Genomic DNA, 12,399 nt, shown 5'->3' on the forward strand with positions numbered 1-12,399 from the left:
CCATCTATCCATTCAATACCGCGCTCTGTTTCAAGTGCCTGGTCGTACAAACAAATAACCGCCATCAACTCCCCCCAACGCCAGCCATTATGGCTCTCGGTAACCTTCCCAGAACCTACCCAAAAACAATACCAGAAATGGGGCCAAGCAGCCCACTCGGCGGTCACACACACGCTGCCGCTACTGTGAGCCTCAAGTGGCTTTGCAAATGTACAGTTGGTAATATGACAAAGAAAAAAACAGGCCGAGGCCGCTCCAGAACGCAGGTAGCTCCCCGCATCTGTGAGCCCTAGTTAAAAGTCATCATCAAAGGTAAAGTCACCTCCGTCCTTATTTTCGTCGGAAACAGCAGCATCTTCCTTCTTCGAGGCACTGGCCAGGACACCGGCCTTCTGGTAGTCACCGACTCGCTTCTCAAAGAAGTTGGTCTTGCCGCCAAGAGAAATATTCTCCATGAAGTCAAAGGGGTTGGACGTCTTGTACACTTTTTCGTTGCCAAGAGCGACCAACAACCGGTCGGCAACGAATTCAATGTACTGCTTCATCAAGTTGGAGTTCATGCCGAGTAGAGCGCAGGGCAAAGCCTCGGTCAAGAATTCTTGCTCGATGGCGACAGCATCTGTGATGATATCGTAGATGACCTGCTTGCTCGCGCGGTTCTTGAGGTGGGAATGCAGGAGGCAAGCGAAATCAGTGTGCAGACCCTCGTCACGAGAGATGAGCTCGTTGGAGAATGTAAGGCCGGGCATCAGGCCGCGCTTCTTCAACCAGAAGATGGAGGCAAATGCACCACTGAAGAAGATACCCTCCACAGCAGCGAACGCGACGAGACGCTGAGCAAAGGTGGACTCCTTGTCCTGGATCCAGCGAATGGCCCAGTCGGCCTTCTTACGGATGCAGGGAACTGGACGGAGTTAGCAGCCGATCAGGAGTGCCGACGTCGCGTTTGAACATACTGGTGTCAATGGCATTGAACAAGTAAGTGCGCTGGGCGTTTTCCTTGATGTACGTGTCGATGAGCAGGGAGTAGGTTTCTGAGTGGATGTTCTCCATCATGATCTGGAAACCGTAGAAGCAGCGAGCCTCGGGTATCTGGACCTCGCCGCTGAATCGCTCGACCAGATTCTCATTGACAATACCATCAGAGGCAGCGAAGAAGGCCAGGATGTGAGAGATGAAATATTTTTCGTCATCATTGAGACGGTTGTTCCAGTCGTGCAAGTCTTTGGAGAGATCGATCTCCTCGGCTGTCCAGAAGGACGCCTCAGCCTTCTTGTACATTTGCCAGATCTAATCGCAGTTACTCATGTTAGAGTCAACCATGGAAAAACGCCACTTTACGCGTCTTTACGCGTCACGTACCTCGTGATACTTGATGGGGAACAAGACGAAGCGCTGAGGATTCTCTTGGAGGAGAGGCTCATCGGCCTCTTCTGCATTGATCCCAGGAGTAATTGCAGTCGTCGTCTTTTCCTCCTTCTTGCTCTCCTTTTTGGATTCGTGATCGGCGTCGACCTGCTCAGCGAGGGCAGTGACAGCAGCGTCATCGAGAGGTTTGTTTTCCTTGTCGGCGACGCCAAAATCCAGTTTCTTGATCGGCGACTCCATTTTCAACGCGTTAATGGCCGAAGCGGCCTAGGATTGCAGTCAGCTCCTGTGCAATGCACGGTAGATTGCGAACAGCACGCCGGTGCCCCTCTTGAACTGCCACTCACCTGCTTAGAAGGGGTGATCTGTGTGGTCATCGTGATGTGTGATGTGATTTGACGGGCTGTATGATGACCGGAGGCAAGGAGCAATCACTGTGAGGAAACGAGTTTTATGTGTTCTGCCTGGAGAGATGGTTGGACGCGATGATGAGAGAGGGCGTCTGTAAGGAAGCGGTAGCGTAGAGCTTTTTGTACTTTAACCTGAAGCGGAACGCAGAGGTGCGTTGTCACGTGCACAAGACGCGTCGAAGCGTGTTTTCGGTGGGAAGAACGCGGCTTTGGGCCCCTGGTCCCCTCTGCCCTGGAAGAGGCTGGGAAGTACCGAAATGAATGCGGGCCCCTTTGGATGTTAGTAAGGCCAAACGATCATAACCGTCAAACTAACATTATCCAGGTCCGCAGCAAGGTAGCCCATTGGCAGGTAGGTACAGAGTACAAGCTTGGGACCCGCACCAGCACGCAAGGGCCGTCTTGTCGCACGCTCGAGTGCTCGGTTGCCCGGGGCTGTGCATACCAGCCCCTCGATTTCGAAGGGCCTGCGGGAACGACGCGTGCGGATGGCTCGTCGTGGCAAGGTACTAGCTACATGCTTACTCGAGTAGATACTTAGGTACTTAAGTACTTTCTGTCCTTGCACTGCAGTTACATCTTGCCGCCAAGAACTTGGATTGCTGGCTAGTGATTTCAAAGTTATCAATCAGCAAACACGCATCCACCATGCCACCTCGTCGAGTCTGTATGGTTGGACCCCCTGCATGACTGTCGTCGACCTTGACGGAGCTCGGAATTGCATCTCGGAGATGGTATGACACCCACTGTGTGACTCGCAGGACTGAGGCCTTTAGTTCCCTTTCATTAAGCAAAGTACCTAGGGTGGTGTTTGGGTCTGAGGGGGCACATAAAATATACGTCGCGTCTTCGTCGCACTTGTGAGCCGAGTGAGACTGGCAGTCAGGCTTGTCATCTTCAAATCGCGTGAAGAGTCTCGAGACACCCATTTTTCCGCGTGACAACTACCATTCGTTTGGCTGGCTCCCGATGGACCTCGTCCCGTCAAATCCAATTTGGTAGTTTCTTCCGACGGCAAGCACGTAAACTCATCAAAGACTACGCACTCAATTTATATTATTTGCAAGTATCTCAATGCTATCTAGTTCCTTGCTCTCTATATCGATCCTAAACTTGAAGACGTTCGCACAAACTTGCCTGCTACACCCTGGAATCTGGTTAAATAAAAGAAAAATTAGAAAAAGAAAAGTCGCCTGCCCAGTGCCTCGAATCTTTACTTGCTAATTCAACCACTAGTTCAGTCGTCAACAAGTCGAAATAGCGTCAGTCTTTCGCGTCATGAATTCGTCTCTTCCTCAGACTGCCTGCGTCTGAGAAGCCCGTGTTCATCGTCGGCCAGATCGTTTCTTTGTAGACGGCTGTCCGTCGACGAATCCATCCGAGGTGATGATACCATTGCTCTGAGCGCTCGAATCCTCTTGGCGCATCCCTTGGCCCTCACGACGGCTACCCTCTGCGTGGGCGCGATCTGGTACGTGTCCCGACTGGCGTAAGTTTTTCTCGGCCCGCTCCCTTAGAAAATCCTCGAGAAGGAGCGCATTTCGTGTATTACCTCTGTATATGGCCTCTGCTCCGGGGACCAGTCCAATGATGAAGTCGAGGGCCACATTGACCATCATTTGCAGCTTTACTGACGCTGGGAGGCCGCCTTCAACCTTGCAGCATTTTCTGAAGACTGACAGCGACATCAGTCCGTCAATGGCATCTCCAATTCTGTTTCCTGAGATGAGAAGATGCTTGGCGCGACAAGGGGTATCTGACGGGGCTTGACAAAAGACGTACCCAGGAATTATACCGATGACGGTGCTCCATCCAAACCCAACCCCGAATATTGTGAACAATGACCAGTCCAAGTGATGAACTCTTCTCCTCACTCCCATCAGAACCTTGGCATCATGCTCTGAAAGACCACGGGGTAGTGCGCGCTTCTGCTTCACCTGCTTGCCTGTCGGTTCTCCCTTGCGGTTTGTACCGGGAATTTTCTCGTAGTAGGGGTCCTGTTCACATTGTGTTTGCATTACTTGTTCCTTCCCCAGACTCGTGAACGTTGATGGCATGCGTGATGAAGACACTGCAGCGAGGTGCCTTGGCAGGGAGATATCGACTTACCCCTTGACCGAACTTGTCCTGCAACTTTTTACCTAGAAATTTCCTGGCAGCGGTCTTTGCGATGTATGACGTCATCGTGTAGGCGTACAGGAGTAGGAGGCGCCGAGAGACTGGCAAGGCTGATGTTGATGTGCAGGAAGACAGAGAGTTGTGTTCAAGTGGGGAATCAACAACGAGTGCGGGCGTATTTATGCAGTTGTTTGGCGAGAAGTCGAGAAGTTGAGAAGTTGAGAAGTTGAGAAGTTTGGGGCTTTCAGTAGTATTTTGCAAGGCGAAGAAAAGCGATCGCCTGCGATGACGCACGGATTCCTGTGGCGATGGGAATGCGGGGTTTCTTACCTGAATCCTGATACACTCATCCATTTCGTCTCGGCTAATGGGCCCGTCCCTAGACAACTTATTAACGCACGGCTGGTCGTTTCGTCTTCTCCGTTGCTTTCGCGCTCGGCCTTCTCAATCTGATTCATTTGTTCAAGGACCACTTGGCGGGATGCAGCCTACATCTCCCCATGCATGGCGTGAGTATGGTGAGGCATACAATAGACACTCGAGGGCTGCAATACTCCCACCACAAGACCATGTTACACACGTGAGTGGCGGAGGCCATAATTTGACGTTAACCAGTTACCGAAGAAGTTTTTTTTCCTTCAACTAATCAGATCCTTGGGAACGGTCCCGTTATATGATAGTTATAACGTAGTAAGATTAAAGAGTAGGTAGCTGCAGCCAGGCTCAGCTTGCCTGCCCACGTTCCGTAAACTCCACGCGGCAATCAGTTTAATCCTGCTTTGCCTACCGTGATCAAATGATCTAGAATCTGCACATGATAAAGGCAAACGGCATTTGTCATGCAGATCTGGGGTGCCCACGACCGAGATGCCAATGTGGAATTGCACCGGCATTCCGTCTTGCTCTTGAAGCTCGTCGATGTCAATGCCCACGAGGGTCGCCTCTCTGAAACGCGTCTTTGGCTTTTGCGGTACTCCGTACCCAGGTGGATAATGTATGGGAATGTATGGGGCCAGCGTGGGCTTGTGGCCTGGGTCCAGCCATGTAAGCGTCGTTCATCGTGGTATCCAAATAACCGACGCAAGATGACTGTTCCCTCTCTTAAAAAGTCGTGACGTTCAGGTTGAGCTGAAGCCAGTTGCCCGGACATGATTGTATTCGGCGTGGCTCCTAATCTTCTGTCACGGACAATAATTAGGTGTGACGACCGCGCGAAGGGATGCACGGTAAGGTCACGCACACGTGACTGCGTGGGTCAGTGACGCACGAGACGTTACCCTACACGCCGACGTTTCGACCACAGTCCTCGGGGCCAAATCGACTCCCTCATGCCACGAAGACTCGCACACGAACATGGCTGCCACTTTCCACTCTTAAACAGACGATTTTTTATTGCAATTTTTTTTTTCCTTAAAAAAGACATGCTATCAACAGTAAATCCTAACCATGGCCAAGTCGCACCAATCAGCCCATTCTTACTTGCAGTACTCCGTACTCCGTACTCCCTCCACGAGGCGCAGGTCGCAAAGCGCCTATTACCCACGCGCCAATCGCCTTGCAGATCCTACAAAGTTCCCGTCTTTCCCGCCGCGCCATGGATGATATCATGAGTGTACCCGAGCCAGTTTATTTTGGCTTCTTGTCGGCCTGAGCGCTACGCTCCGGCGTTTCCATGACGGACTCCCGCATTTGTCGTTGGACTGGCCGCTTGAATTGTACCCATGGCATCAACTGTTGTTGGGTTGACAATCAACAGCAGTGTTGCACCGACAGACGCCCTCTTTGTCAATTATGATGCAGCTCTTGGCCCTGTACTCTGTAGTCGTATGATATTTCATTCCTGTACATCTCTGCTTGCATGACTTCCTTCCGCATTGAGGCCGCCTATCCTCTCCTGATTCATTTCAAAACTTTGCCAATCGACATCACTGCTGTTCTCCCTCAGATGGTCTCCAAGTTTGAAGCCGCTGCCACCAGCCTCCAGGGCGAATGCACTGGATGCATGGAAGCATGAGACTCAGCCATGGGCAGGCGCCAGCAACGACACGCCTTTGGCCTGGTAATCGTGCCCGCCCCACTTTATGTGGTTCGGCTAGCAAAAGCCCTCACCACCAAAGGTGGTGCTCGACAGCAAGGCGGGCCGGACACCAAGGCGGGCCAATTTTCAACCTAATAACGCTATTAACCTCTTCGCCTATAATGTACACCCTTCTCGTCCCAAATTTCTAGTAGATCTAGTACAGAATCCAGACGCCATTTACGTGCCTTTTTAGCTGCTTCAAAAAACGTCCTCTTGGCGTGGTTGTGGCGCCTTTTGTCGGCATGCTCTTTATGCTTGCTGTTCGCCTGATGAACTCGAGAAAGGTCTTTGCAAAGGCGTGATTGGAAGGAGAAACGGCGAATGGTTGACGCGACAGGTATGCATTTGTTGGCGGTGACGGGAGGGGAGCCATATGAAGAGGTGCATTATCTGTTGACTGTTTTTCTAGACCGGGAAATAAAAATAGGACATGTATAGAAAACCAGATATTACAGCCCTTTTTAAAAAAAAAATCAAAAAAATCAAAGGTCGTCACTCATTCATTGGAAGCTTCAACGAAAAAAAAAACCCCGGATGTAATTACGCAGCTCATTAAAGATCCACCTGATCAATCGCCGGCCACCATTGAGACCAGGCCCCCTGCTCGTCGAGGTTATTGCTGACTTCCGCGAAAAGCTGGTTCAACAAGGTATTAGTGTCGAGCTCGTGCTCGTGCTCGTGCTCGTGCTCGTGCCCTTGAACCGGCCAAGTCGCCTGCGCCGAGGGCCGCTCCGCGCCCCGAATCTCCCGAGTATGCGCGTCGGATCTATCCACGACACGGAACTCGTGGACAGACTGGTGTAGAGTATCAAAGTCTGCTCGTGTGCGCCCCTGGTATCGTGTCCGGTCCTCGGTTGCTCGCTCGTAGAGCACGGATGCATGGTGTATCGTTTTGATCTTGCGCGTGCCGCCCTCTCAATGTTAGCGCAACGGTGGCCACGGTCGTGTCATGCTTGCGGGCGGCTTACCCATCCGTCGGCGATTTTCCAGACAAGTCGAAACTTTTCCAGGTAGTCGAGACACATTTTGAGACAGTCGCTTGCTCGCGGGCTGCGGCCCAGGTTCATTCGGGGGTATTTCGCCACGTAGAGGTTGAGGTAGCCGGCTGAGAATGCGCAGAACCCGGCAAAGGGCGTCATGAGATGCACGCCACACTCGGAGGCCTCGTGTAGAATGGCGGCGATGTGCTCTGCCGCGCCGAAGAGGAGTCGGGAGCTGTCGTCCCACCAGCCCTCGGGGGCGGGCGCCCCCAGCATGGGCTGGTCGACTGGACCCCGTGGCTCCGACTCCGGGGTCGGCAGGAAGGGGAAGTACTCGCGGTGAAGCATGAGGGTGCTGACAAGGCGTAAGCAGGGGCGGCGGCGGCAAGTTGGGAGCCCCGTCGACCGCTACCGCTGTGGGAAGGGGATTCTTACCTCACGTAGTACAGGAGATTGAGGTAGACGAACGTCTCGCCGAAGCCGAGCGTCATGTGGACGGCCACCGAGTTGCTGGGGCGGCTGACGGAGGCAGCCTGAGCAAGTACACAGCCACATACTGAAGTACCCAAGTAGTTACCTAGTCGGCGTTGGGCAGTTACAAGTGGCTTGTGTGGCTTTCGTCTGAGAACCGTTGCCAAAGAGGACCACGCACTGTATTAGATTCCTGTCTCGTCTCATCTTGCACTGAGAAATCACAGTGTGTCTACTGTGCCCATCACCGAGTACCCGCCCTCCCATCAACGGAGATTACTGGTTACGGAGTAGTCCGTGCTTGCCAGCCCAACCAACAAACAAGCTGTTCTGGTGACTGGTGACTTTTGACTTCGACCACGAGTAGCTTGACAAGCGACATCAATCTTTGTTCATTCCTCCAAACACAGCGATCGCGCACCCCATCAACTCAACCTACTCAAGTACGCTGCCTTGTCTACAAGATTCTGCCATTCATTCGTCTCGACTTTTCCAAGGGTGGCTCTTCTGCTTTTCCAGAACTGACCGACCCGCTCTTGCGCGCTCTCTGGAACCGGCCACGACCTTCCCGTGCTTCCCTTGAACTCCGACCATGACAAGCATCCCTTCGCACTTACGACTTGAAGAGGACTGTTTTGAAAAGCCCTGAGTGTGAGCTAGTGGGATTGATTTTATTCCGGAAATACCTGTCACACGCCGTGGACGCACGGGGCATGGGCGATGAGCCAAAGGGACACCATGGCAGCACCTCAAATGCAGCTCGAAGACTGTATGTTTTGATTGACACCAAGTCTTGGGACCATTACGCCCAACATGTCGCACTGTGTTAACTTGACCTCGCCATTTTAGGGCTTGATGACCTTTGCGTCCGCTTCATCATCAATCTTCCCCAAGAAGATCTCTCCTCTGTTGCCCGAATATGCTTTCAAGTCGAGGAAGCACAATGGTTCTATGAAGATTTCATTAGGCCACTTGACCCGACTTTACCTTCAATGTCGCTGAGGACCTTTTGCCTGCGAATTTTTCAGCATTGCCCGTTGCTTGCGTCCTTCTCCGTTGAGAACCACACCAAGGCGTTCGAGGAGTTCCTTCAATACAAGACCCGAGTTCCCGTTCGAGGCGCCATCATGCTTAACCATGCCATGGACTCTGTGCTATTGGTCAAGGGCTGGAAAAAAGGAGCGAACTGGAGTTTTCCCCGGGGCAAGATAAACAAAGATGAGGATGACCTGGATTGTGCTGTCCGCGAGGTTTATGAGGAGACTGGTCTTGATCTTCGCGCCGCCGGTCTCGTACCCACTGAGAAGAAGCCCAAATACATTGAGATCTCGATGAGAGAGCAGCAGCTACGACTTTACGTTTTTCGGGACATTCCCATGGATACCAAGTTCCAGCCGCGGACTCGCAAGGAAATTAGTAAAATCCAATGGTACAAACTATCGGAACTTCCTGCGTTTCGCAAAAAAGGCACCCAAAACCAGACTCATGCTGCTGATGGACCATCTGTGAACAAATTCTACATGGTTGCGCCATTCCTTGTGCCCCTGAAGAAATGGATTCATTCGCAAAAGAAATTCAACGACAGAAGAGCAACAAGCGGAGCCCACGGCCACTTACCCCATCACCCTGCCGTTGACGAGGTCGCGACAACCGAAGACGATACATGGGCACCTGTTCATGACGAGAAACAATCGCATGTGCCTGCTATTGAAACCCTAGACGGGGCAACTCAAGAGTTACAGAGGCTGTTGAAGATGCAACCTCCTACCCAGGGGCTCCAATCCCCGCCCCAAAAGGACAAGGGCACAGCTCTCCTTTCGATTCTTCAATCTAGTTCTAGTCGTCAGGCGCCACCGACTCACCAGAACGCTGCTTTACCGCAAACGCCTCTGAATGCGGCGGTTTCTGAACCTCCCCAACCACAAAATCCCCATCACCAGGCTAATTTTAATCCCATCCACGTTCAGTCACACCAGCCTCCGCCTTGCTTCCCGTATGCGCCGGATCATAGAACTGCGTCTCGGAATCCGCCGCCAAGCCCTATGAACAAACCTCACTTGCAACATTACCATGTCGACGCGATCGGGCATCAGCAACCAGGCCAGCACCAACTTCCCTCGGCTCACTCTCAACCCCCGCCTCTCCAGGTTCAAGGATCGATACTTGATAATGGCTCATTCCAGAATCGAGCTTCACCTCAGCAAGTCGGTACTGGGCAGAATATCTCTCCTGGCCCTGGACCCGGGCTTGGGTCATTGACTGGCCAACAGGACAGTCAGATGTCCACCGCTCCCGGATCCGTGAAACTTAGCGGGGCATCCCTAGCTCTGCTCAATGCATTTAAACGGGATATTAGGACGGGGGCTACTGGTGACAATCAAGAGGCCATGAACTCACCTGCTCCTGGTTATATCGCTCACCCTGGTGCTCACAGTTCTCCGTACTTTAATTACAACCTACCCAATTCCAGTCGTTCTGCGGAGCAAACGAATGTCTCGGAATTGGCTGGGCCTTTTGTCCAGCCCAGAGCAGACCCGCATCGCACTGCTCTTCTGGACATGTTCAAAAAGAACCCTTCGAATCCCACAGCAAAACCATTCAAAGTTGGAGATACGCAGCAGAATCAACATGGAGCCATCGCACAATCCCCAGGACAACAGCTGGGACAGGCCGAACCTAATACGCTCCTCCAGCAATTCCAAGCGAACTGTGGTCCGGCCAGTGAGAAGCTCTCTCTTCAGCAGCTCTTCATTCAGTCCAGGCCGAATCAACCAACTGTGCCCTCGACTCGTAATGGAGAGAGTCCGAGCTCCCGTCGCCATCATCAAAACCAACATTCCCAGTCGAGCCATCTGCAGCAGCAGCAACATGCCCGATCGCCGCTTGTCTCTGGACACGGCCAACAGCCTCAGCCACCTCGCATTCTTCAACGAGGACAGCGTCTCGATGACATTATCAATCCCACGGTCCAGCAACGCGAAACGCCCCCCAAGAAGCCACCAATTATTGTGCAGAATGGCGGCCACGGCTTTCCTGCGGCTTCTCCTGAGCTTTCCTCGATGGCCAGTGCTGGAGACTCTCATCGCCGTCCTGATCATTCGCGCCAACAAAAGCAACAGTTGTTATCTTTATTTGGCAAGGAAAAAACCCCAGGGGCTGCAGAGCCGGTTTCTGGGACGGATCCCAGACAAGGCGCCAGCCTTGGGTCGTCGAGAGTCTCGTCAAGGGCATCCAGAGGTGGGGAGACGCAGATCTCACCTGCCGAACAAAGCTTCTTGTTAGGCTATCTGCAGTCTGTCACCAATAATGCTGGACGTTGATCCTTTTGCGAGCGTTTTTCTCTGCTAAATGTTAGAAGCGTCATCGTGGCCTACATGATTCGATGGGAAGGGAGCCATTACCAATTTTTCATTCACTTTTTGGGAAGAGGAGAGGGAGCAATCTATGCTTGGCAAAATGCCATGAGCAGCGAAGTATGATGATTGGGAGATTACACATTTGACACATTAACCCCTGTACAGTTTGAAGTTGCAAGAAATCCTCAGCCGATTTGGCCATTCCCCTGTGCATCCTAGTCATGAAATAATGTCATCTCTTTCGTCCAGACAGCCTTAACTTGATATGCGTGGCTCATTAATTCGTCGCTTGTCCGTCGCAATCTTGGGCACCCCTCTCTATTCGTCTCTGCATCAAAAAAGCCGCAAAGCTGAGCACCTTCTCGGCGAAGCGGCTCGCCCATTTGGTCCAGTCGCTAGTTTGGTCGCGAAGGCGCGTTTTGTTGAATTTACTCATCGTCGAAAGAAAGCAGCTGAAAGCGATTTGAAGTGGAGCTGTTCGTGCTTTTGATCACCGGCTTCTGAGGTCGGACCGGCATTTTGTGCAACGGCTGGGCACATTCGTCAACGCCCCATTCGATGCGAGAAGTACCTTTGTATTTTCTGAGAAGGGGCATCAGAATAGTCGTAGTTGAGGACCAGAAAGAGTCTGATGTCGAAGGTGAAGGAATGCCATGGAGAGAGTGGGAGGAGAGACTTACAGCCGACTCATCATGCACGTGCGGGCGAACATGGCAGCAGCAACGGAGTTGGTGCTGATGAAGCAATGGCCTCCTGTGAAGTGAATCTGGACAAGGACAAGATTGTGTATGTGCTCCAGGTCGTTGCGTACTTCCTTTTCGGTGAGATTTGGGCTGCAGTACCGAATGACAAGATTACGGCATGCCCCCATGGCAATTTTGTGTGCGACGTGCCTGGCCACAACGAATTGGCGGTTGTCCCATCTAATTTCAACCTGGATTCCACCATCAGTCAGCATGGTAAGTTGGCGGCCAGTTGCCTGCGAAAGTGACGACCTTTGTGTTCTTGATATACAGTCCGTTGTCCTGCACGTATTGGTAGAAGGCGTGGGCATCGGCTGAGTGGAGAAAGGACAAGGAAATTGTGTTATCCCTGGCGCGGAAGTATATGTTGACGAGAAGCCCGCCTCTCACAACGGAGGTGACGTCTTGAATGGCAGTACCGTCTGCAAGGTTGAGAAGTCGAACTGTCCGGGGAGCTGTGGGTTCTACCACGGGCATCGAGTTGTTGGTGCGCGGCAACGAGGCTGCCGGCCGCGGTCCGTGGACGCCGGTGCTGTCGTTTTCCGAGTCTGTGGACGAGTTGCTGGTTGATTCGAAATCATTCAACTTGGCTCCGTCCCCACTGGACAGATTTGAATATGAGTTCGAGTAGGGCAGGAAAGCATACGGCCCCGCGTGACTACTCCGTGGCGATCGAGTGGCGGAGGCATGGTGTTGGCGAACTTGATGCAATGCGCCAAGACTGTTTGCAGGGACTTGGGAGCCGTGGTCGGCGGCATGGGGCCCGTTGATAATCGAAGGACTCTGCGTGCTGAGAAGCTGGCTTTTGTTAGCGATGAACCAAGCCGCGTCGACAGCACGTTGAGAGATGAGGAGGAGGAGGAGGAGGAGGAG

General features: G+C 52.5%; 5 protein-coding genes across 5 annotated transcripts; 1 reads left to right on the forward strand and 4 right to left on the reverse strand.

The window, feature by feature from the left end:
* Positions 1-293: 293 nt before the first annotated feature.
* Positions 294-1,745, reverse strand: MAM_01625 (ribonucleoside-diphosphate reductase M2 subunit; the record flags this gene model as incomplete). The annotated part of the gene is made up of 4 exons (XM_040820424.1): positions 294-904; positions 957-1,290; positions 1,363-1,635; positions 1,716-1,745. 4 exons carry the CDS (start codon positions 1,743-1,745, stop codon positions 294-296), a joined length of 1,248 nt encoding a protein of 415 aa, XP_040681912.1.
* Positions 1,746-3,103: 1,358 nt separating this feature from the next.
* On the reverse strand, positions 3,104-3,962 carry MAM_01626 (PH domain protein; the record flags this gene model as incomplete). The annotated part of the gene is made up of 2 exons (XM_040820425.1): positions 3,104-3,775; positions 3,888-3,962. The coding sequence occupies 2 exons, from the start codon at positions 3,960-3,962 to the stop codon at positions 3,104-3,106; spliced, it is 747 nt and encodes a 248-aa protein (XP_040681913.1).
* A 2,566-nt stretch (positions 3,963-6,528) lies between these two features.
* On the reverse strand, positions 6,529-7,447 carry MAM_01627 (uncharacterized protein; the record flags this gene model as incomplete). The annotated part of the gene is made up of 3 exons (XM_040820426.1): positions 6,529-6,888; positions 6,945-7,311; positions 7,392-7,447. The coding sequence occupies 3 exons, from the start codon at positions 7,445-7,447 to the stop codon at positions 6,529-6,531; spliced, it is 783 nt and encodes a 260-aa protein (XP_040681914.1).
* Positions 7,448-8,165: 718 nt separating this feature from the next.
* On the forward strand, positions 8,166-10,747 carry MAM_01628 (mRNA decapping protein 2, Box A; the record flags this gene model as incomplete). The annotated part of the gene is made up of 2 exons (XM_040820427.1): positions 8,166-8,196; positions 8,277-10,747. The coding sequence occupies 2 exons, from the start codon at positions 8,166-8,168 to the stop codon at positions 10,745-10,747; spliced, it is 2,502 nt and encodes an 833-aa protein (XP_040681915.1).
* A 983-nt stretch (positions 10,748-11,730) lies between these two features.
* MAM_01629 (RNA recognition motif containing protein) lies at positions 11,731-12,284 on the reverse strand (the record flags this gene model as incomplete). The annotated part of the gene is made up of 2 exons (XM_040820428.1): positions 11,731-12,127; positions 12,229-12,284. 2 exons carry the CDS (start codon positions 12,282-12,284, stop codon positions 11,731-11,733), a joined length of 453 nt encoding a protein of 150 aa, XP_040681916.1.
* Positions 12,285-12,399: the final 115 nt, after the last annotated feature.

Source organism: Metarhizium album, assembly GCF_000804445.1.
Source record: "Metarhizium album ARSEF 1941 chromosome Unknown scaffold_2, whole genome shotgun sequence".
NCBI classification, from domain to species: Eukaryota; Fungi; Ascomycota; class Sordariomycetes; order Hypocreales; family Clavicipitaceae; genus Metarhizium; species Metarhizium album.